This window comes from Podarcis filfolensis, assembly GCF_964270895.1.
Source record: "Podarcis filfolensis genome assembly, chromosome: 7".
In the NCBI taxonomy this organism is placed as follows: Eukaryota; Metazoa; Chordata; class Lepidosauria; order Squamata; family Lacertidae; genus Podarcis; species Podarcis filfolensis.
This window is the reverse complement of record NC_139603.1, coordinates 89,571,452-89,596,327: the sequence shown is the minus strand read 5'-3', so window position 1 is coordinate 89,596,327 and position 24,876 is coordinate 89,571,452. Positions and strand designations below refer to the sequence as shown.

Below are 24,876 nucleotides of genomic sequence, written 5' to 3'. Positions count from 1 at the left end.
CCCACAACAAACACTCTGTGAGGTGAGTGGGGCTGAGAGACTTCAGAGAAGTGTGACTGGCCCAAGGTCACCCAGCAGCTGCATGTGGAGGAGCGGGGAAGCGAACCCGGTTCACCAGATTACGAGTCCACCGCTCTTAACCACTACACCACACCACCAGAAACCTGTCCCAGGATTGCCTTTCCCACAGTGTTCACAGAGTCGTAGAACAGCAATGCAGGGGTCACATCTAAAGCACCCCTGGCAGGCAGCCATCCAACCTGTGTGAAAAACCTCCAGCGAAGGAGAATCCACCTTCTGCAGCAGCCTGCTCCTCTGCTGAACAGCTCTCACCATCAGAAAGTTCTACCTACAAGATTCTGTTGGGTGCCAAGCTACGCCCAACCTCTTCACATCCAGAGAAACCCAATTTGCTTTGTCATCAGATGAACTCATCGCACCCGCCTCCCCTGTGGAGCAAGTTGGCCAAAACAGGCCTCCCTCCCTGGTCTCTCTCTCTCTCCCAATCCATTCTAGATTAAATTTCAAGCTACGTGTCGGGAAGCTTCCCCATCAGCGTTTGAGCCAACGGAAGATACCAACAGAGGATAAAAACGGGGCATTTATTATCACAAGCTGTTTGCTGCAAGGAGTTGGGAACGTGGCTCCCGTTCAGCCCTGCTGCTGGCAGAATCTGAGGTGCAGGAAGGCTGCAGCCCACCCTTGCGCTGGTTCTGCCTAACAGATGACTGCAGAGGGTCTGGATCAGGTCCTGCATTTCTCACCGGTAATTTTTTTAATAGAAAAGTGGGAGAGCACCTTGTCCTCCTCTGCAGGCATGAAAAGCACCTGGTGTTGGAGCAAACTGGACAGGCCTTCAGCCATCCTCGGCCCTGGAGGCTGCGATCCAGCCTGCGGCAGAAGGTCGTAGCAGCAGCCGCTCTATGCCTTCAGGAACTCGTAGATCTCCCCCGGCTTCTTCCTGTCCTTCAGGAAGCCAGCAAAAGCCAGGAAGCGCAGGACAGAGGTAGTGAGCTTTATGGCGGTGACCTGGAACCTGGTTTGGTTTTTTTTAGGGTGGTGGTGGAAAGAGAGACAAAAAGATGTCAGCCAGTAACTGAGCCAGAAATTTGAAATACCACAAAACAAATGAAATACCGTGAAAATCCCTGAAACTTTATGTTATGAAAATAAAATACAAACCTCGTTTCACTTAACTATTCAGTTTCCTCAGAAGGAAAGAGAAAAATCATAAACCTTAAATGACCAAAATTCAAAAAAAGGGGGTAGAACTCCAAAAATTCTGCAGTATTATAATCCCAGCTCAACCTAGGTGAAGGAATGAGCATTAATAAAGGATTGAGGACTATTCTGAGGAAACTGAATAGTTCAGTGAAACGAGGTTTGTAGCTGGCATCCCGTTAAGACTTTGTTCAATTTTAGGTTTTTCTAATTTTTTCCTTAAACTTTTTGATTTTTATTATTTAGTTTATTTTCATAAGATAATATTTCTAGTCAATTACTTCTCGTTTCAGGGATTTTCACGGTACTTCATTTGTTTTGTGCAATTTCTCAGTTCTGTGACTTTTTTCTACAGAGTTTTGAAATTCAGCAGCCGTCATGAAAGCAGATGATGCTCGACTGTGACTCCTATAATCTCCGGGCAGCACAACAGGGCTGGCTGTAAGTCTTGGTCCAACAGCTGGAGAGCAACAGTTTGCATAAGGGACAGGGTTGGTTATTTAAATTGACTGGAGGTAGGCGTCGTTTGCCAGGGCTCCCAGCCCAATATCTGGGGGGCACACAAACACACACACCCCGTACCTGAGCGAAAACTCAAACACGAAAGTGTTCCAGGCCGCACGGATCCAGCGAACGAAGAAGATGTTGTTGATCCCTCCAGATCTTTGGCTAATCATGTGACTCCAGCATCTCACCGCACTTTAAAAGAGACAGAAAGACACCAGAGTCTGAATCCTGGTGGTGTTTGGAGAGGGCGTTGCAGGGAGCAAGAATCACGCAGGGCATAAATTATTGTATTGAATACTGTAACTCGCTGTACGCGGGGCTGCCCTTGAGAAACTCCAGCGGGTGCAAAATGCTGCAGCGAGGCTCCTCACGGGGTCCTCGCCGCAGGATCACATTCACCCTGTGCTATACCAGCTGCACTGGCTCCCAGTGGAGTACAGGATCAGGTTTAAGGTGCTGGTTTTAACCCTTAAAGCCCTATACGGCCTAGGACCCTCGTACCTACGGGACCGCCTCTCCTGGTATGTCCCATGGAGGACTTTACGGTCTTCAAACAAAGACATCTTGGAGGTCCCAGGCCACAGGGAGGTTAGGTTGGCCTTAACCAGAGCCAGGGCTTTTTCGGCCGTGGCCCCGATCTGGTGGAACGCTCTGTCACAAGAGACTAGGGCCCTGCAGGACTTGACATCTTTCCGCAGGGCCTGCAAGACAGAGCTGTTCCACCAGGCCTTTGGCCAAGGCACAGCCTGACCCCCTCCTTTGGTAATCCTCACAGAACTCTAGCCCAATGGTTGCCATTAATTTGACTCTGAATTGATTTTAGAATATTGATTTTAGAATGCTGTGTTACTTCTATTGCTGTTAGCCGCTCTGGGCCCGGCTTCGGCTGGGGAGGGTGGGATATAAATAAATTATTATTAGTATTATTAAAGGCATAAGAGGTGGCTGCTGGATCAGACCAGGGGGGGCCCATCTAGTCCAGCCTCCTGCTCTCACAGTGGCTGAACTAGATGCCCATTCTGGGAAACCAAGCAGGATTAGAGCACAAGAGGATTCTCTCCTAGTGGTTTCCAGCCACTGGCTCCAAGGCGTCCCACCCCCTCACCTGTGGGCCATGATGTAGTATCGGTCCACGGGGGTCCCCAAGGCCACGTTGATGCCCCGGACGGTGTTGATGTTGCGGAAGACGAGCAGCATGGAGCGGGGCAGGTCCTTCAGCACCTGCATGATGCGGTCGAAGCGGTTCTTGGCCATGTCCTGCATGTAGGCCGTCTCCTCGCGAGTCAGCACGTTGGACAGCACCAGCTGAGCCATGTTGATTGGCCGCTGCAGCAGCATCTCGCAGAACAGGAAGTAATCCTGGGCTGGGGGAGGGGAGGGGAGGAGCTTAGGTGCCAAGGGTCACGCCCACGTGGAGCACAGGGCGACGGTGCAAAGGCAGGAGAAACCGTAGAGGCAGAAAGGGACTCCCAAGGGCCATCTGGTCTAACCCCCTGGAAAGCGGGAAGTGGCGCAGTCAGATCTCGCCTCTGCCAGGAACGGAGGCCGGCAGCTTCAGGAAAGCCAGCCCATCTGCATCCCAGGGATCATAATAATGTTAAGGAGAGAAGCGAGCCTAAAGCTGGCCTCTCCAAAACAATTATTCACATTTTATTCAGGGGTTCCGTTCCAAGTACAGTCATACCTCGGGTTACAGCCGCTTCAGGTTGTGTTTTTTTTGGGTTGCGGACCGCCGAAACCCGGAAGTACCGGAATGGGTTATTTCTGGGTTTCGGCAGTCGCACATGCGCAGAAGTGCAATATCGCACTTTGCGCATGCGCAGAAGCGCCGAATCGCAACCCGCATGGATCACGTTCGCAACCCGAGCGTCAACTGTATACACAAAAAGGTGTATTCTTCTAGGAGCAAACTCCATGGCGTAACCCTGTGCTGGGTGAAGGACCACATTCTTCCAATGTTCAGATTTGCTGGATAACCCCCTTTGGGGTTCTGTTATGAGGGAGGGAGGAAAACCCACATCCGCTTTCTCATTTCCAAATTAGCTAGGAATGGGGAGAAAATGCACAAAGAACCTGTTGTCCTTACCCTCCATGGGAGCTGCGTGCAGAGCAGGTGTCAACCAGCTCCATCTGGTACGCAGGATGAGACCCTCCCTGCCCGCAGACTGTCTCGCCAGAGTGGTGCATGCTCTGGTTATCTCCCACTTGGACTACTGCAATGTGCTCTACGTGGGTCTACCTTTGAAGGTGACCCGGAAACTACAACTAATCCAGAATGCGGCAGCCAGACTGGGGACTGGGAGCGACCACCGAGACCACATAACACCAGTCTTGAAACACCCACACTGGCTCCCAGTACGTTTCCGAGCACAATTCAAAGTGTTGGTGCTGACCTTTAAAGCCCTAAATGGTCTTGGTCCAGTATACCTGAAGGAGCGTCTCCACCCCCATCATTCTGCCCAGACACTGAGGTCCAGCTCCGAGGGCCTTGTGGCGGTTCCCTCATTGCGAGAAGCAAAGCTACAGGGAACCAGTCAGAGGGCCTTCTCGGTGGTGGCGCCACCCTGTGGAACGCCCTCCCACTAGATGTCAAAGAGAAAAATAACTACCAAACTTTTAGAAGACATCTGAAGGCAGCCCTGTATTAGGAAGTTTTAATGTGTGATATTTTACTATGTTTTATATATGCTGTTAGCCGCCCAGAGTGGCTGGAGAAACCCAGCCAGATGGGTGGGGTATAAAGAATAAAATAATACAGTGGTACCTCGGTTTACGAACTTAATCCATTCCAGAAGTCTGTTCTTAAACCAAAGCTATTCTTAAATTGAGGCACGCTTTCCCTAATGAGGCCTCCCGCTGCTGGTACCCTTCCGCCGTTTGGATTCCGTTCGTAGAACGAGATAAAGTTCGCTAACCAGAACACTACTTCTGGTTTTGCGGAGTTCGTAAACCGAATAGTTCGTAAACAGGGCTGTTCTTAAACCAAGGTACCACTGTAAATAATAATAATCAGCACCTCCCATTCAAAGAAACACAAAATCCATGGGGAGCATGACCCTCAGCCAGCGTGTGTGTAAAAGGGGAAAGATTCTACCTGCTGACTGAGAGACCCTTAAGGCTGCCCCCCCCCAGCAGCTCTCAGCTGCCCCCTCACCTTTCACACCCAGCTGCTTGGAGTACATCTGCATGCCGGCATCATCGTGCAAGATGATCGCATGCCACAGTTTGCACAGCGCTTCCCGTTCGCTGGAAGAGACAGAGAGAGAAAAAAATCACAAGAGCTTCCTTGCCAGGGAGCCAACACCGGGAAGGCCTTTTGGGGAAACAGACTAACACTGGCTCAAGATGGGACACCTGCTACCAATGGAGATATATCGTCAGAAGAACTGGTCTCGTCTATGAGCTCGGCAGCTCAAACGGTCAATTGCAAAACAACCCCAAATCCTATACAATACATCTTTATTGTCATTGTCCCATACAGAACAACGAAATTGAAAAATCTACATAAGACATTCAAAACCCAACAAGCCTGCTATCCCAGCCTGGTTAGCCCCCTAAAAACTCCGATACCCCATTTTTAAATACAATATACTCCAATACAGACCCCTTACAATGCGTTTAAAACCAAAATCGCATTTGGGTAGAAACTGTGTCTCAGGCAGCTAGTCCTAGTCTTTATACTGGATGTTGACACCGCTCACTCTGGGATATAACGATAACGGAGAAAATCACGCACAATTTGAGGTTTTGACAAAACACTAGAACCTAACTCCCACCTGCTGTTATAAACCGCTCTCTCTGTTTTTATATACGTTGTAAAATGGAATAAAAACATATTTAGCTCCCCAAAAGGGGGGGGGGAGGCGACAAACACCACATCCAAGTGGGATGCTATTGTACCAGCCCGATACCCCCACCACCCGCCCTGAAATTACTCGGGGCCTCGTGCTGACTTACTTCTCGTGAAGGATCTCGTACAAGCCGTGATCAAGGAGGATGAGTTGCACCTTTCCGTCAGGTCCCTTCTGTACCAGCACTGAGAGATGAGGGGAAGGAGGGAGGCAGGGGGTGAAGAAGCGTCTCGCCTCAGTTATAAATAAATAAATTTTTTTTTATTTATACCCCGCCCTTCCCGGTTCAGAAAACCGGGCTCAGGGCAGCTAACAACAAATTAATCGATGCAACAAAAAACAGCATAAAATACAGTATAAAATGTGAATAACAATAAATTCAGAATTAAAAAATCAATTTAGGGGGAAAATTCATCCAATAAACATTACATGATCCCCAGGGCTAGCTGGCTAAATTAGTCCTATTTGGGCCAGCAAGGAGACCAGGGGAGAATTAGCTGTGGGATCCTAGAGCGGGTAATTTTCATAAAAAGGGGAGGGGGAGGGAAGGAAGGTTATGGACCATGTTCTCCAGGAAACAAGGGAGGGGGGGGCACGGAAAGGGCCCCAGCAACTAGGTCTGGCCAGCTTCCCAGTTTCGGTTATTTCCCACCAGCCCCAGGTAAGCCTGCACAAGCTTCTTAGACAAGGTCAGAGCACCAGACGTTCTTCCCCCCACCCCACCCCCCAGAATGTCCCCTCAGCTTCTTCTAGCAGCCCACACCAGAACCCCCATCTCACCCTGACCCCACACTCTGTGTCCATGTATCTCATCTCATCCTTTGGCCCGACAGCCACTACAAGCAGTCGGAGACATTAAAACAGAGCAACAGGAAGCCCGGTGCATCCATTTACTTAAGACCATGACCCCTATGGGTCTGAATAGCTATCAGGATTATACATAATTTATTTAAGATCTAGGGGTTCTCATCTACCCCTTTAAGCGCATATAAAAGGCTCACTTCCAAATTGAAAATGCACAGAAAAGCTCAAGATACACGTTGATCTACCCACACTTAGGTAAGGAATCATATGATTATATGCTGCCTTAAGAGTTTTTAATTTGATTCAACACATATTATTAATATTCATTGTTTTCAGTTGTTATCTCTGAGAAACGTAGAAAATAACAGGATATATTTATACAAATTCTTGAAACGACACCTTAAAAATTAGGCAAGGAAGCAAATGTTGTATAATACTGTTTTGTAATTTATGACTGTTTTATAATTTATGATAATTTAGAATTTAAAGGTATTTTCACGTAATGTTTGATACTTCCAGCTGATGAAGGTGAATACATCGAAACAGGGCCCTGTCCTGGTTTCTGATCCATAATTGACTTCTGACTTCTGCTCAATGATTGAAACTAAGACCTTCACGTCAAATCTGACTACGGGCTAACATGAACTTATCTCTACTCATAAACTCTTATCTCTAATTCTGTAATGAATTATTGTTATACATATCCTTATGAGCTTGAGTTTGTAATCCCCGAGTTTGTAATCTTTATTTGAGTTTGTAATCCTTGTCAGAATACATACTTTTGAATGGATTATTTTTTGTTACAATTGACTATTGATTTGTGAGTAGGGACCACCCCCACTTTTGAAATTTATATTGGCCAGAGTTCTTGGTGTGCTTTTTTCTTGGTATATTAAATAACAATAACTCCAACTTATTTAACATTAGCTCCGCAATTCAGCCCACATGCCCCAACTAAGCCTGGCCTCTTCCCTGGCTGCAGCCCTCTGTACCGTTTCCTGGGTGGGGATCGGCATGGATGAATCCGGTCAGGAAGATCTGCTCCGCAAACGCCTGGACTAACTTTTGTGCAGCCTGAAAGACAACACAGGAGGGCAGGGTGATGAGGAAGCCCGGGTCTCTGCGTCAGCACAGGAAACCCCTCTCCACCCCCACCCCCAAAATTAAGAGGCACCCCCCACCTCAACTTACCTGGGGGGGGTGCTAAGAGGAAAGGGGGGCAATGGAGGCGCAAAAGCCTTTCAGACTTTAGAAAGCTAGTGTTGCTGCATCAAGTTCATCAGTTCTGTTGAATTAACGAAACGAAATGGTTTTAACTGGCTTCTGAACGTGCAGTTTGCTGTTCAGAACCTTATTGTGCTTTCACCTTCCTTGCTGGGTTGTGCACACTGCTATTCTGAACAATGCTTCCGATAGCGTGGGAAACAAAGGGGATAAGTTATGGAACCAAGGGGGGCAGCAGCGGTCCCCAAAAGTTTGGGAAGCACAGATTTGAATGCAAGAGAGATTTAAACAGGTGAGGAGGAATCATCGCTCAGGGACGGGGCCCATTAGTCTGCATGCAGACGTTCCAAGGTGGAATCCCTGTCACCTTCAGTTGAAAGGAGCCAGTGATGGCATGTAATATCCTTTTGGAGAGGGAAACTAAGGATGAAGAAGTAAAATCGGTAATGATTTGCAGAAACAAAGAAAGTCTATAGACTTGATGGCAGGATTTAAATAAGCATTCACATCATTAGTATTAGAAAATGTGTTGGGGAAGACCCAGGGGGCTGTAGCTGCCCATCAAGAGGAGACAAGAGCCCAGAATTCTAGGATTTGGAGGAGCATAGCATATAGTTTAGACCTGGAACTTCTGCATGCAGAGAAAAGGGTGATGAAAAGGACATAATCCTGTTGGATCAGACCAGTGGCCAATCTAGTTCAGCATTCTGTTGTCACAGCGGCCAACTGGGAAACCAGGGAGCAGGATTCCAGCAACTGGGATTCAGAAGCACTGCTGGAGGCCAGTAGACTTCAATAGCCCTTTCCTCCACTTTGAATTTGTCCAGTCCTCTTTTAAAGCCATCCAGGTTGGTGGCCATCCCTGCCTCCTGTGGAAAGGAGTTCCACAGTTGAGCTAGGCGATGAGTGAAGAAGGGATTTCTCTTATCTGCCCTGAAGCTTGCAAGATCCGCCACAGGGATGCCCACACTGGCCTAAATGGATGTCCAGCCTGAGCCAGCAGGAAGGCTGCTTCCGATTTCCGCATGAAATACGTACAAATACACCCCACCGCTCCCTCCGAGGCCAGGAAGCGAAGATGCTGCTGCCTCTGGGGTGGAGCGTGAAGGAGGCAAGCTGTTCAAGCCAGCGTGGGACGGAGCCTCTGCTGTTGCCCACCCTTTCCCTCCGTCCTGCCCGCCTGGCGCTGCCCCTCCACCCACTTACGTCCTTGGCATGCAGGCCTCGCCTCTTGATGCCCTCCATGTCGTTGACTTTGCAGCCGTCGTAGAAATCAGCTGTCAGGACCCTCTTGGGACAGAGAGAGAGAAAGGAAAGAGGACGTCAATTGTAGCCAGAGAGCAGCACGCACAGCCCTGTTTTGCTTTCCAACCTGAGTCATGGACTGCTGAGGCCCCGAGAGGGAGAGAGATCTGACATTATTGTTATTTTTTATTATTACTATTATTATTATTATTAAATTTTCTGTTTCACAATTTAAAATACTAATTTCACACCCTTAAGATATTGACTTCCTTTCTTCTCTTTCCACAGTTCATTTTACGTATCATAAATCAATACAATCATAAATCATACAAAAACTATACCGTTCAGTATTCCATTATTGCATCCATCAAAACATATTCACCCTGTTGAATTTATCTTAATGCTGCCGGTGTTCTCAGCTGTACACAATTATTTCCCATATTGTCAATAATTGTCCAATCATCTTTAATTTTAGGCCCAAAGACATTAGGGGAACGGAACTCGCTGGTGAACCTTGAGCAAGGGCTTTTCCCATCTGCCTTGCCCCACCTCCCATAAATATGATTTGTGGTGTAATTGTGATGGCTTCCAGTGTTATTATTTATTGCACGTAAGCCACTTTGCAACTCGTGCAAGTGAAAAGCAGCACAGATACAGAATAAATAAATAAAAATTCTATTTCCACAGAAAATGATAATAATAATAATAATATTAATATTTATATGCCGCCCATCTAACTGGGTTGCCAGTCAGAGAATTGGAAGAGTGCTAGCTCAACCTCCCGCAATGCAGGAATCACACGCAAATATGGGGCAGTCCTGCTCAGGTGTTTGTGGGCACACTACCTGGTGTTGAATTGTTTCTTTAAATGTAAAGGTTCATCATTGTTCCACCCGATGTGTATGTCTTTAAGGGGCCAGAGCAAGGGCCAGAGCAAAATAATGAGACCCAGCTTTACAGCTGTGAAACATAGCAGGTGCTGCTGAGTTGTATTGATTAAGCTGTGTCAGCAATTGGGTAGAGTATATAAGGAGCAGCAACTAGCTCTCCCATTACCCTGAGGGATGGGTTGGTGGTTGGGTCATGTTTGTTTGTTAATGTATTTAGTGTAAAAGGAGTTTTTGTTTTTGTTATTAAAGCCTTGTTTAAGTTATTTTTGAGTCCCTTTTTAACGCATGGTCTCCCCAGCAAGCTCTCTGCAGCGCTACCACACTGCAAATAGCCAACACCTGGAACCCCGAGAAGATGTAACGTGGCAATGACCCGAAGCTGGTGTTTTCAACACACACACACACACACAAATGCAGAAAATGTACTTGTCTTAGCTGGGGGGGGAGTGCACAGAGGGCAGGCTTCCCCAAGCTGGTGCCCTCCAGTCAGGCCACAAATCCAGCAGGGCTGCCTGATGCCGATGCAACTTGGAAACCAAAAGTCATGGGGGAAGGGGCACCAGGTTGGGGATGGCGGGGATACTCTTTCAGCTGGCATGGGGGGGGGAGTAAAAATACAGTCCCCCCCAATGATTTCACTCCCTTGGGCTGGAAGTGGCCAAGTTCCTTCCCCAATCTCATTCCTTTCTCTGCTTCCCCACCTCCAGCCATCAATGGCTCTTTTATACACAAACACACAGAGACGCCGCCACATCCTGCCGCCATGCGCAGAGACGCACCTTGCTGCTTCTCTCCCAGTACACCCGAGGAACCACCACAAAGTCAAAGTGCTTCAGCTCCTGGGCGCAGCGCTCCGAATTGCGCGCCTCATTCTCAAAGTCCAGCTCCTGGGCCAGCGTGTCCTTCAGGTCCTGGGGGGCGAGAAGGGGAGCTTTCAAGGGGGGTCAGGAAGCGTTACAGGAGGGGCGTGTTATTGGGTTGTTGTTTTTATTCTGATTATGCTGTGATCTTTTCTGTGAACCGCCTTGAGACCTCCGGGTATAGTTTGAAATACTTTAATGTCACTTGTACAATTTGTATCCAGTGAGATTGCACGAGCACCCCCCACTCAGCTCTCTTAGTCTTAATTCCCCTCGTTTACTGACGCATACCCACCAAACCCAAAAGTCAGCTGCCCTGTTGTTATCTTTTCATTCAGCAGCCTAACAGCCCAGGATAGAAGCTGTTCTTTACCCTGTTGGTGCGACTAATCATGCTTCCATATCTTCTGCCCGAGACAGGAGATTAAGAAAGTGCCGGCCAGGGTGTGAATCATCCCTGAGAATTTTCCGCACTCTCACGTTCTTCCGCTATTTCATCCAGCGGATTCACGGGACAGCCCATAATATCTTGTGCTGTATTCACCACCCTCTGTAGGCACTCCCTATCACCTGTTGTCAAACCAGTGTACCACACCGTGATGCAGTAGGAAAGGACACTTTCTATTGTGGACCGGTAGAAGAAGATCATCAAATGTTGATTGGGCGATATATAAACTCAATAAATAATAATGCTAAAGCCATCCAAGTTGGAGGCCGTCACTACTTAAAAAAATAGGAGGAGCTGACTGGATCAGGCCAATGGGGGCCCCATCTACTCAGGCATCTTGTCCTCACAGGGGCTGACTAGATGCCTGTGGGAAATCCTCAAGCACAACCTGAGAACAACACTATTTCCTATTGTTGTTCCCTGTTATCCGGAATTCAGAGGTACAGTGTCCCTGGGCATGGAGGCTCTGCTATCCCAAGAGACCTCCCTAAGAAGAACCCTGCTGGATCAGGCCCCATCTAGACCGGCATCCTGTCTTCACAGTGGGCAACCAGATGCCCCAAGGGAAAGCTTGCAAGCAGGATTTGGGTGCAAGAACCCTCTCGCAATCCTGTGGCTTCGAGCACCCAGCCTTCAGAAGCCCTGCTGCTCCAGGGAACATTCCTTCCACCCGCCACTTCTTCTAATTCGCCCCCCCCCGTGGCGATCAGTGGGGGAAACAGTAGGGCAACCACCCACCCACCACCCAGCTAAGAGCCCAGCACGGCGACCTTCAAGACCCAGCTGAACCCAAAGCTAGGGTGCATCAGCGCCACGATCTGCAGTAGGAACTCCAGCGTGCGAATGTCTCCGTCAAACCGGTCCCGCAAGTCAATGTACTGGACCTACAAAGGGGCGGAAAGGGAGAGACTGGGAATCTGGGGCGGCAGAACCCCACAGCTGCCCCACAAGGCCTTCCGAGAACACAGTGGTACCTTGGTTCTCAAATGCCTCGGTTCTCAAACACCGAAAACCCGGAAGAGTTCCGGTTTTTGAACATTTTTCGGAAGCTGAATGTTTGATGCAGCTGTTGGCTATCGCTTCCAGGGCACCTGCACCAATCAGAAGCTGTGCCTTGGTTTTCGGACATTTCAGAAGTCAAATGGACTTCCGGAACAGATTAAGTTTGGCGCTTTTGTTTTTGCTATTTATTTTGCGTTTTTGTTTTTGGGGCTTTTTCGGTTAATTTGTTTTTGTGACTGTGTGGAGCCCAGTTCAGCTACTGATTGAACGATTGCGTGACTGTGGAAATGGATAAAAGCCCCCCATCCAAACAATGACTATCATCAGTGCAGGTAAGAAAAAAATAATTTTAACTTTTATCATCTACAATTCTAGCTTGTTTATTTTATAGTACAGTACAGTGGTACCTTGGGTTACAGACGCTTCAGGTTACAGACTCCACTAACCCAGAAATAGTATCTCAGGTTAAGAACTTCGCTTCAGGATGAGAAAAGAAATCACACGGCAGCAGTGGGAGGCCCCAGTAGCTAAAGTGCTGCTTCAGGTTTAGAACAGTTTCAGGTTAAGAACGGACCTCCGGAACGAATTAACCCGAGGTACCCCTGTACATTGATTATTGCTTTCAGATACTAAAATTAATGTTAAATTGCTGTTTTTGGGGTTGTTTTTAAAAGTCTGGAACGGATTATTCCATTTTGCATTACCTTCTATGGGAAAGCGCGCCTTGGGTTTGGAACACTTTGGTTTTGGAACGGACTTCCGGAATGGATTAAGTTTGAGAACCAAGGGACCACTGTAATGGGGGGGAGGGGGGGAGGGGTGCAGCATAGCCACGGACCTTCACGGCCACCGGGGTGCCGTCGTGGAGCTTTGCTCGGTGCACCTGGGCCAAGCTGGCAGCAGCGATCGGCTGGTAGTCAAATTCGAGGAACAGCTGGTCCGCCTTGGCTTTGAAATCCTCCAGGAAGAGCTCGTCCACCTGCAGACAACGACACGTGGGGAAGACGCTTAAGCCGGCTTTGGCCAGCCTTGGCCGCTAGAGAGCTTGCTCATTCTACTTATTTATTTCGCAAGAGTCGTTCGCCGACCGATTGTAAAAAAGCAAAGCAACTGATTGAAGCGGCTGGACGCCAGCTCCCCCCCGGCCGAGCCCACGGTGGGAGGAATGGCAGCAAACTTGCTCTACCTCCTTGTAGCCGCGGGTGAGGGCGCGGTCCTCCAAGGTGCGCAGGGTGTTGATGTACTCCGGGGGCAGGAGGTGGTTGAAGGCGCACAGGCCCTGGCCCAGCTTGATGTAGAGGCCCCCGTTCCGGATGGCGCCGCGGACGATGCTGTCGGCCGCCCGCTGGTGGCATTCCGAGAGGACGGCTTTGTACCCTGGGCTGTTCTGACGACAGGGAAGAGGGGGAAAGGGGTCAGAAACTGGCGGCCCCGAGGGTAGGGCAAGGGGTACGCCTGAAGCCCTCTGGACACGGCGGGTGGACTCCCAATGTCTTGGAAGCCACCTGGGGATCCTTTTGGGCCCGAAGGGGGCATTCAAACCATTAGATATAGCTCGGTTGGTCAGAGTTCTGATAACGCCAAGGTTGCAGGTTCGATCCCCGTGTGGGACAGCTGCATCTTCCTGCATGGCAGGGGGTTGGACTGGATGACCTCTGGGTTCCTTCTGACTCTACAGTTCTGTGATTCTAGGACTCCCTTTGCCACCCCGTTCCCCTACATTAAGCATCCAGCAAGGAAACCCTTGGGGTGATCAATTCAGCTCCCGCTGCCCCACTGAGACCTGACCCTTCTGAGCCTCTCAAGGCTGCTTGATAATAATAATAATAATAATAATAATAATAATAATAATAATAATAATAATAATTTTTTATTTTATTATACTCCGCCCTTCCCGGCCAGAGCTCAGGGCGGCTAACACCAGTAAAATTACAAGAAAAACATAATGGGGGGGACACCCAATTTAAAATACAAGTTAAAATGCAATTTAAAATGTAGCCTCATTTTAAAGTAGCCAATAAATCAAGACCTTAAGGGGAGGGAGACTGAGTCCAAACCAAAGACCAGGCAGAACAGCTCTGACTTGCAGGCCCTGCAGAAAGATGTCAAGTCCTGCAGGGCCCTGGTCTCTTGTGACAGAGCGTTCCACCAAGTCGGGGCCAGTACTGAAAAGGCCCTGGCCCTAGTCGAGAGCTGGCTGGGTTCCTTTGAACAGCTCAGAGCTTCAGAGAGAAGCAGCAGGGAACTGTACCTCGTCCAGGCCCCGCAACGAGATGTGGTGTGTCCACCAGTAATCCAGGGAGATCTGGATTCCCAACTGCAAGGACCTTTGCGAGAGAGGAAAAGGAAAGTTACCATTCTGCACCCGACAGAATTAGTGGGTATTTCTTCTGGTCTGCTGTTAGGCCTTAAACTTGAGCGGGAGAAAGACCTGTCCATGCAAATTCAGGATTCTACATGGGATGGGCTATGGTCATCTGAATCATATTGGGTCAGTCTTGGTTTACGTGAGAGTGTGTTCTATGAAAATCCTATAAGGATGGAACGGGACAACACGGCAACTTGCCCACAGAACTCTTGAAAGGGTTGTGGAAAAACAAGCACTTTTCTCAGCTATGGTGGGACTGCCCACAGGGATTCAAATTCTGGGCAACGGATTGTCGAGAAACGTCCGAAATACTCAAACATCTCACTGCAACTTCGCCGCAGCTCTGTTTTGAATCTATGGGATAATCAGCTGAAAGGGTTCAGCTCTTATGAGATGCTAACGGCTGCCGGAACCTCAATTGCCCCCAAATAGGGGGAAAATTCAGGACTCGTGACTTTCTCTTTTGGTATAGTCATACCTCACGATATGTTTGCTTCATGTTACGTTCTTTCAGATTACGTCCTGCGGCGACCCGGAAGTACCGGAAAGGGTTACTTCCAGGTTTCGCCGCTCGCAAATGTGCGGAAGCACAAAATGACATCACGTGCATGCGTGGAAGCGGTGGATCATAACCCTCGTGTGCGCAGACGCGCCACTGTGGGTTGCGCTCTTTTAATGTTGTGAACGGGCTTCCGGAACGGATCCCGTTCGCAACCAGAGGTACCACTGTAAATATATGTGGACCTCAGCATCAACTGAAAAAAATAACTCAGGACCCCTCACTCTCAGCCAAGTGTCCCTCCCCTGCAAGGTTGTTGTGAGGCTAAAAGGGGAAGGGGAGAACGAGGGACAACCACCTTGAGCTCCTTTGGAGCAAAGAAGGCAGGATGTAAATGCAATCAATCAATAAATTAAAATCCCTCCCTCCCTGGGAAAGGGGAAGGGAAAGAGCGTGTTGTCAGCCACCTGGTAAAGCGCCCCAGTCCCTCGACCAGCAGCCTCATCCTTCGCCGTTCCGGCGTCTCGGCCATCCAGTAGCGGATCCCAGCTGCGAGGGGGAGGCCCACGGACAGCCCCAGGAACGCCTTCTTCAGCAGCCCCCTCTGCCGACGAGAGCTGCAGTGGGGCAGAGGCGTGAGCAGAGACCCACAGCACCACCCCTCAAACACCTGGCCCTCATTCCGCACGGAAACCTCCCCTTCCCCATCCATTGAAAAGCAAAGCACGTTAAACAGCACTGCAGAGTTGGAAGGGACCCCCAGCGATCATCTAGCCCAACCCGCTGGTGGGGGCACCTGCATGGCAGGGGGTTGGACTAGATGGCCCTTGGGGTCCCGGTCAGCTGGACCAATCTGCGATGGCTTTGGCCAACCTGGTGGCCTTCGGGTGTTTGGGACTACCAACATCTGGATTCCTAAACATCCGAAGGATGCCAGGATGGTCAAGGTTGCCCCCCCCCCCCGCTTAAATCCCAGGTATACCTGGATGGCTGGGAATCGGAGCGCTGCCTGCACTGGGGGGCAGAGATCAGCCAAGGGGTCTTCTTGCGCCGTAAGAGCAGCAGGTGAAAGCGACAGATCTGGACCTGAGGAATCGGAGGAGAGAGGGGGGGTTTAGCATGGCTGAGAGCCCCAGGGACGGAAGGCCCACCCTAATAATAATAATAATAAGTTTTATTTATACCCCGCCCTCCCCAGCCAAGACCGGGCTCAGGGCGGCTAACACCAGGTATAAAAACAGTTGATTAAAATACAACTTTAAAACAAGATTAAAATACCGTATTTTTTGCTCCACAAGACGCACCTGACCATAAGACACACCTAGTTTTTAGAGGGGGAATGCAAGAAAAAAGGGATGCATCCCAGGCTCTGGGTTCTGGGATAGCTGCGCAGCCTGTATTCGCTCCATAAGACACACACACACACATTTCCCCTTACTTTTTAGGAGGGAAAAAGTGCATCTTATAGAGCGAAAAATACAGACATTAAAATATTAAAACATTAAAATACAGCCTCATTTCAATGGAAACTCAAATCAAAAACTTTTGGGGGATGAAAACGTCAAGTCTTCACCAAGGCCAACTATCCAGACTGGACCTACGTGGGCCAGAAAAAAACCAGGGAAGTCCCCAAATAGGAGTTCCATCACAGAAGGAGAAAGGAAAGAGGGGGAGGGGATCAAGTTGATTCCAAGCCAAAGGCCAGGCAGAACAACTCTGTCTTACAGGCCCTGCAGAAAGAAATCAGATCTTCAGGGCCCTGGTTTCATGAGACAGAGCGTTCCACCAGGCCGGGGCCAGTGTTGAAAAGGCCCTGGGCTCTGGCTAATCTGATTTCCTTAGGGCCTGGGACCTCTAGGGTGTTGCTATTAGGGACCTTAAGATTCTCCGCGGGGCAGACCGGGAGAGGTGGTCCCGTAGGTACGAGGGTCCTAGGCTGTGAGGGCAGCAAAGGTTTTGGGGCAAATGTGGGTGCAAGCAGCGTCAAACCCAGCTCTCCGAAGCCGAAAGAACAGCCTGTGCTCTTGGATAGAAACTTGTGGGCATGTTGGTTAATTTTTTTTATGCATGCAATGACAGCAGCAAGAATCTTGCACGCTCAAAAATGGAAAGAGGAGGTTTCCACGAAGGAAGAACAGCCCATGGAAAGGATGGATTAAGCAGAACTGGCAAAGCTAACAGCAAAAATCAGAGGTCGAAATGGCAAAGCGTTCTTCGAGGACCGGAAACCTTTTGTAGAATAGCTAAATAAGTTTTTATGTGTTTATATGCCTATCACACTTTTAAACTTAAAATCCATTGTTGTTGTAGGCCAACCTGACTGGAGGAATCCGCGACCAGAAAGAAGAGGAGACACAAGAGGATTGGAAGAATTTTAATGAATATTTGGCTAAATATTGTAACATAAGATAGAGAGAAATTTCTTGGAAGTAATAATTAGGCTTAGGGGTAGAATAAGAATATGTTGTTAATAAATATTAAGGATTAGAATATTAATAAAACAGAAGAAGTTAGTAAATGAAAGAAGTTAATATTATTAGAAATATGAATTTGGAGAACTGCTAAACAGGTCATATAATAAAATTCAGTCAGAGGGGATTCGAGGAAGTCAGTTATCAATGTAATGAAATTAGGATTTGGAAGTAAAAATCCTTTTTTATATGTTTTTTGATTTTGTGTATTGTAATGTTTTTCGTTTTTTTTGTTCCTTTTTTATGTGAGAAATGTGAAAACCAATAAAAAAAATTGAGAAAAAAATAAATTAAATCAAATCCATTGTCGTATATTGTTTTAAATGTTTGTTTTGCTATGGGGATTGCAGTTCCATTTGCGTTTCTCAAGCTGGTCTCTGACCGTAATAAATTTCATGTTCGTGTTCAATATCTAAAGAACTATTATCGTTGCATGAAAACACAAGCAGGATTTGAAACAGCAGCAATATTAAGGCTAATAATTTAGGATATATATGTGGAGTATTGTAAGTTAAAATATGCAGCATCGATAGATAAATATCATGGAGGGGGCGATGGGAAGTCAATGGATAAATTAAACATTGGCGATGATGATATGCGTGAACTTTTGAAAACTAAAAAAACATTTATTTATTTTAAAAGAAAGGAACTTGCTGGCACAGGGGGATATGGAGACAAGAGAGGGGATGGGAAAGACCTTGGCCTCCTGTTCTCATTCCCCGGGATGGAGGCAGCTACCAAGGACAGTGGCCTTTTTATCAGAGAGAACATCTGCAGGACAACAGACCAGGCCAAGGAGAGGGCCAGGCTAGCTTGCAGGCTGCCGCCTTCCTCTCCCATCCGATCTCAAACCATCTGCAAAGCGCCTTTAGAAAGCTGATAAGCAGCAAATACACAGAGCAAAGGTCCCTCTGCGATACACGGACTGGCAACCTGCCCGCTGATGTGCAAAAGGTGTCCAAAGGTTGGGTCCGGCAATCCTTGCAGCACCCTGGAAAGAGAGGCAAACAGAATTGCACCCATTTCGCAGATTGGGAAGACTGAGGCAGAGGGAAGAGAATCTTGCCTAAAGGCACCAAAGGAGTATTCGGAAGAGTTGGGACTTGAGTGGCGCTTTCCAAGCTCACACCAGGTCCCTGAACCACGCCAGGCACAGTTTCCCAAGACCATTCTGGGCCTCCTCAAAACAGCAACCGGCTATTTTATTTTATTTGCGGCATTGATGTGCTTTTCGTCATCAGAATGGTTCTCGGGGTGGCTTACGGAAATTAGGGACAATCCTGGCCCACAGGTTCACCATCTTTAATAATAAATAAAAAAGACACGACACGAAAGGAAAAAAGGAATGGGCAGGAGGAGGAAAACAGCTGGATCAAGCGCAAACACTTACAATCACCGTTCTTAAAAGCTGCAAAGTCAAGGCACAGGCAGAAACCATAGCTATGGAGGATGCTTTGAGGGCAGCCCACAGCACCAGTAGCCAAGCAGCCCTGTGGGGGAGGCCTCTCTCTAAGCCCCCCAAATGGGGGGGGGCAAAGTGAAGCCCACCTCAGAGCCTGTTCTGCCCACCTTCCCATTCTGCCACAAACAGCCCTGCAAGGAGGAATCCTGAGGATTTGCAGCGGAATTTTTACAGTTTTTTTTTTTAAATGCAGTTTCTTAATACTGTACTGGTAAGATACACTTTGGAACTCCTTGCCACTTGATACCAGCCAGGTGCCCTTCATTGTACTCATTTTGGCACCTGCCAAAAACATTCTTGCTTAGAAATGCCTAGCCAGATGATTAGAAAATTGGTGAGAGTTTCAACCTGTTCTTAGTCTACTGTTATTTTAACTTTCTGACAGTTTTAAATTATGGTTGTTAATTTTTCTTAGCCATAATTTTACTGTTTTATCGTTTTATAGCAAACCACTTTGTGGTTTTGTTTTGTTCTTACAATCAAGCGGTATATAAATTTCATGAAATAAGTAAAATGTGAAATAACCTGATTTAGAAGGCTTTGTATTATTGTGCCCAATGATTTATTTATTTTATTTATTAATTTTTTAGATCGCCCTCCATCCAAGGATCACAGGGTGGTTGACAGCATGAACTGGATCACCCAGAAGGCTCTGTCCAATTCTATGACTCAAGGAGGCAGCAGGGGAAAAAGTGAATTCTGCTCTAGGCTGCATCAACAGAAGTCTAGTGTCCAGATCAAGCGAAGCCATAGTCCCACTCTCTTCTGCCTTGGACAGACCACAGCTGCAATACTGTGTCCAGTTCTGGGCCCCACAATTTAAGAAGGATGTTGACAAACTGGAAGGTTTGTAAAGGGGGGTGACCAAGATGATCAATGGTCTGGAAACCAAGCCTGATGAGGAACGGTTGAAGGAGCAGGGTATGTTTAGCCTGGAAAAGAGGAGGCTGAGAGGGAATATGAGAGCCATCTTCAATCATCTGGCAGTTCCCTCACTGCGAGAAGCCAAATTACAGGGAACCAGGCAGAGGGCCTTCTCGGTAGTGGCTCCCTCACTGTGGAACACCCTCCCACCAGATGTCAAGGAAATAAACAACTATCTGACTTTTAGAAGGCATCTGAAGGCAGCCCTGTTTAGGGAAGCTTTTAATGTTTAATAGACTGTTGGAAGCCACCCAGAGTGGCTGGGGAAACCCAGCCAGATGGGTGGGGTAAAGGTAAAGGGACCCCTGACCATTAGGTCCAGTCGTGGCCGACTCTGGGGTTGCGGCGCTCATCTCGCTTTACTGGCCGAGGGAGCCAGCATACAGCTTCCGGGTCATGTGGCCAGCATGACTAAGCCGCTTCTGGCGAACCAGAGCAGCGCACGGAAATGCCGTTTACCTTCCCGCTGGAGCGGTACCTATTTATCTACTTGCACTTTGATGTGCTTTCGAACTGCTAGGTTGGCAGGAGCTGGGACCGAGCAACGGGAGCTCACCCCGTCACGAGGATTCGAACCACCAACCTTCTGATCGGCAAGTCCTAGGTTCTGTGGTTTAACCCACAGCGCCACCCGCGTCCCTTATGGGTGGGGTATAAATTATTATTATTATTATTATTATTATTATTATTATTATTATTATTATTATCTAAAGGGTTGTCACATGTAGGATGCAGCAAGCTTGTTTTCCTTGATTCTGGAGGGTAGAACTCAATAAATGAAAGAGGGTAAGGATTTGCTGATTTGATCATTTAAATGGGAGTACAAGAAGGGGAGGTGTGAGGAAGTCAAAGAAACAAGCAAATGAGTTTTAAATTATGAAAAAGAATTGTTTTTAATTTTTTGTATCTTTTTTGTGTGTGTGTTTATTCTTATGATTTTTCTTGTTTTTTTATTATGTGTTTTTGCATATCTGCTTTTTGTAAAATCTTAATAAATATTTCTTTTAAAAAAAAAATAGAACTCAAACCCATGGCTTCAAGTTCCAAGGAAGGAAATTCCGACTAAACATCAGGAAGAACTGAAAGCAAGAAGTGGAAGATTGTGGATTCTTCTACCATGGCAATGTTAAAGCAGAGGTTGGCTGTCACTGATGCTATAGCTGAGATTCCTGCATTGCAGAGGGTTGGACTAGATGACCCTTGGGTCCCTTCCAGCTCTACTGTTCTATGATTCGATGAGTCAACCTCAGCACATGCCAGCCACGTCCTGGGAAGATCCTAGCAACCCTGCCCTTTGGAGGCCCCACTCCACAGATGCCGGGTGGGGGGCATTCGTCCCCAGAGAATCTTCCCGCTGGGCTGGAAAAAACCAGGTCAAGCCCAAGATTGCAAGATCTCTGGGTGGCCCTTTGTGCCTCCAGCCTCACGCCCACAGTTTGTCCTTGCAGGCAGGAAACCAGCGCGGGGACAAGAGGGGTCTTGACTCTTCCTCACGCTGGGAACATCTCAAGGCTGGAAGAAAGCACAGCTGACAGCCGGCCGGCTGGACTGGACAGAAGCTGAAAGGATCTAGCAGCAGTTGCCAAACCTTTTCAGACCACCCTTGGGTTCCGTTCACTCGTCCCCACTGCCCTCCCCCACTATAATAAGAATAATAATAAATTTTTATTTATACCCCGCCCTTTGGGGTTCAGAAAACCGGGCTCAGGGCAGCTAGCAACAAATTTAAAACACTTCATTGATGCAACAAAAAACAGCATAAAATACAGTATAAAACATGAATAGCAATAAATTCAGAATTCAAAAATCAATTTAGGGGTGAAAACCATCCAATAAACATTAGATGATCACTCTATAGCTATTATCATTTACTACCAGACTTTTAGAAGACATCTGAAGGCAGCCCTGTTTAGGGAAGCTTTTAATGTTTGATGTATTACAGTATTTTAATATTTTTTTTGGAAGCTGCCCAGAGTGGCTGGGGAAGCCCAGCCAGATGGGTGGGGTATAAATAATAAATTATTATTATTATTATTATTACTAAACGTGTACGTTGCTTTATTTTGCCCAGGGCAACCCAAAGTGACTTACAACCAAACAAGCATTGTTCAGAATGGTTGGTGCTAAGAGAATAACACAGCAGAATTCAAAACAGGAAGAATTAATTGCACATTTATAAGTTCAAACTATTTCATTCAACAAAATTGATGAACCTGATTCGGGGATACCGGCTTTTCAAATTTGCACTTCTTGCACACACGCCTCCTCCTGCCACCCCCTCGCCTCTTAGAGCCCCCCAAGGAAAATCCCACTGTCCCAGGTGGCGCCACCACACACTTTGGGAAAACGGCTGATGTGTAGCGCAAGTTTATGGAATGAGTTGCTCAAGAAGCTCTGAACGGGCGCAAAGATCTGAGCGGCAATAAACAGCACGGAGGGAGAACAGTGTGGAACAAAGAGCCTGCTTAGGAAAAAGTAAAAACAATTTTTTTTTTCCTGCCAGTCTTTAAGGTGCTACTGGCAGGAAAAAAAAAATTGTTTTGACTATGGCAGACCAACACGGCTACCTATCTGTAACTAGGAAAAAGTAATTTCACAACATCCGCGAAGTCATTTGCAAGCAAATTCCATACGGGGGAGGAAAAGGAGCATGCCACAAAAACACATGGTTTTCATGCGCCGCACACAGAATGGGCCACCAGATTTCTGCCAATGTTTCCCCAGCCACTCTGGGCAGCTTCCAGCAAAAGAGAGGCTCTATTATTATTAATAATAATAATAAATATTATTTATACCTGACCCATCTGGCTGGGTTTCCCCAGCCACTCTGGGCAGCTGGCAGCAAAGTATTAAAATACAATAATTCATCAAATAGGTTACAAGGGGGGCAGGATCTGATCCTCAGCAGAGATCCAGAGAGCAACGAGATGGGGGGGGGGGGGCACCTAAGAGCCCAGCTCCTTTTTTACTATTGTTATTTTTTTACTTATTTACTATTTAACTGGTTGTTGTTTGTTTTTGCTTATTTACTATTTCACTATCACTATTGTACTCTGTTCTCCTCACTCCCAAACCAATGAGCTGCCCCTCCAGGCTCTGGAGAGATTCTCCTCCCTGCAGGAAAGAATCAGGGCTGCCCCCCCTCCCCACTCCCAGCCCCACACTGGAGTGGGGGGGGGGTGCCCAGAAAGTACCGTAATGTGCATGGCAAAGGGGCACTCCTGCCCTGCTTGCAGCTGGGGGGGGTGTCGGAGGTGCATAAGGGAGGGGAAAGCCCCCACTTGCAAAGAGAGGGGTGGATAAATATGATAAATTCAGTGGGGCAGAAAAATGGGGGGCTACCGTAATGCGCCGCGATGAGCGCACCTGAAAAGGGGGCGCTACCGTAATGCCCCGAAGAGAGACGCGGAAGGGGGGGTCGGGGTGCATAAAGGAGGGAAAAGCCCCACTTGCAAAGAGAGGGGGGGATAAATATGATAAATTCAGTGGGGCAGAAAAAGGCGGCGGGGGGGGTTACCGTAATGCGCCGCGATGAGCGCAGCTGAAAAGGGGGCGCTACCGTAATGCCCCGAAGAGAGACGCGGCAGGGGGATTTACCGTAACTGTGCCCGAAACAGACCTGCGGTGAGGGGGAGCTGCTACCGTAATGCTCCTAAGAGACCCCCGCGAGGAAAAGCTGAGGTAACGACCTTGCTGAGGGAGAGGGCGGGAAAGGGGGGAGCTGAGGGGAAAGGGGGGTCGAGGGTTCTCCTCACCGTCCGCTGCAGCTCCATGGCGCCCCTTTCTTCCTGCCCGCCCGGCGGCCACGCAACCTCCGCCGCCGCCACCGCCGCCTGCTGCTACTACGACCGAAGCCGCCGAGCCTTCGGGCCGCGCTGCCCCCGCCCAGCCGCGCTCCGATTGGCTGCGGCCGGAGAGGGGGGCGGGGCCGCGCCTCGGCGGCCTATGGGGAGGAGGCTCGCGGGAGTGGGCCGATGAAGCTCCGCCCCTGGACGCGGCGTCATGACCTCACGGGAGGGGCGGAGCTTCGGGGGAGCGCTGAGGACTAGCGCCTTGGAAACCAGGGTTGGAGTAAACACAAGTGTACAAGGCGAGGCGGGATAACGTCAGGTGTATTTGGGAAAGGTAGGGTATAAAAGTGGTAATATAAAAATATATTTAGCTGAAGGATTTTAAAATTGAGGAATGGAAAGAAGCAGAAGTATCAAATATTTAAAGAACCAGAAGAGGAGGTTGAGGGAATTCAAGGGAGGGTGTTGGGGGGAGATGTGGATTTGTGAAATTTTCATTGTGTTCAAGAGGATTGTGTTGAATATAAAACTGTAAAACCCAATAAAACTTTTTTTAAAAGAAAAAGAAAACAGCTGGGTTCAAATTATTATTATTATTATTATTAGTGCTTTTTTCTAAAAAGAATGTTTAGGGATATATTTACAGTCATACCTCGAGTTGAATGCGCTTCGGGTTGAGCGCGTTCGAGTTGCGCTCTGCGGCAACCCGGAAGTAGCGGAGTGCGTTACTTCCAGGTTTCACCACTCATGCATGCGCAGATGCTCAAAAGGACGTCACGCACATGCGCGGTAGCGGCGAAATGCGACCCGCAGACGCACCGTCACGTCTTGTTCCGTTTGGGATGCGGAAACTGCAATTAATTCAGAACGTGGCAGCTAGACTGGTGACTGGGAGCGGCCGCTGAGACCACATAACACCGGTCCTGAGAGATCTGCATTGGCTCCCGGTCCGTTTCTGAGCCCAATTCAAAGTGTTGGTGCTGACCTTGAAAGCCCTAAATGGCCTCAAAGGCCCAGTATCCCTGAAGGAGCATCTCCATCCCATCCCCGGACACTGAGGTCCAGCTCCGAGGGCCTTCTGGCAGTTCCCTCCCTGCGAGAAGCAAAGTTACAGGGAACCAGGCAGAGGGCCTTCTCGGTGGTGGCACCCGCCCTGTGGAACACCCTCCCACCAGATGTTAAGGAAATAAACAACTACCTGACATTTAGAAGAAATCTGAAGGCAGCCTTGTTTAGGGAAGTTTTTAATATTTAATGCTGTACTGTTTTTAACATTTGATTGGGAGCCGCCCAGAGTGGCTGGGGAGAC

The 24,876-nt window shown here is 48.2% G+C and overlaps 1 protein-coding gene across 1 annotated transcript; it reads right to left on the bottom strand.

The window, feature by feature from the left end:
- Nucleotides 1-583: 583 nt before the first annotated feature.
- On the bottom strand, nucleotides 584-23,841 carry ADCK5 (aarF domain containing kinase 5). The gene is made up of 15 exons (XM_083622084.1): nucleotides 23,532-23,841; nucleotides 15,902-16,005; nucleotides 15,387-15,536; nucleotides 14,304-14,379; nucleotides 13,239-13,439; nucleotides 12,891-13,031; nucleotides 11,821-11,934; nucleotides 10,522-10,653; nucleotides 8,814-8,897; nucleotides 7,376-7,457; nucleotides 5,686-5,764; nucleotides 4,883-4,974; nucleotides 2,834-3,092; nucleotides 1,804-1,920; nucleotides 584-1,036 (listed from the first exon to the last, which is right to left on the bottom strand). The coding sequence occupies exons 1-15, from the start codon at nucleotides 23,547-23,549 to the stop codon at nucleotides 922-924; spliced, it is 1,764 nt and encodes a 587-aa protein (XP_083478210.1). The 5' UTR covers nucleotides 23,550-23,841; the 3' UTR covers nucleotides 584-921.
- Between the last annotated feature and the right edge of the window lie 1,035 nt (nucleotides 23,842-24,876).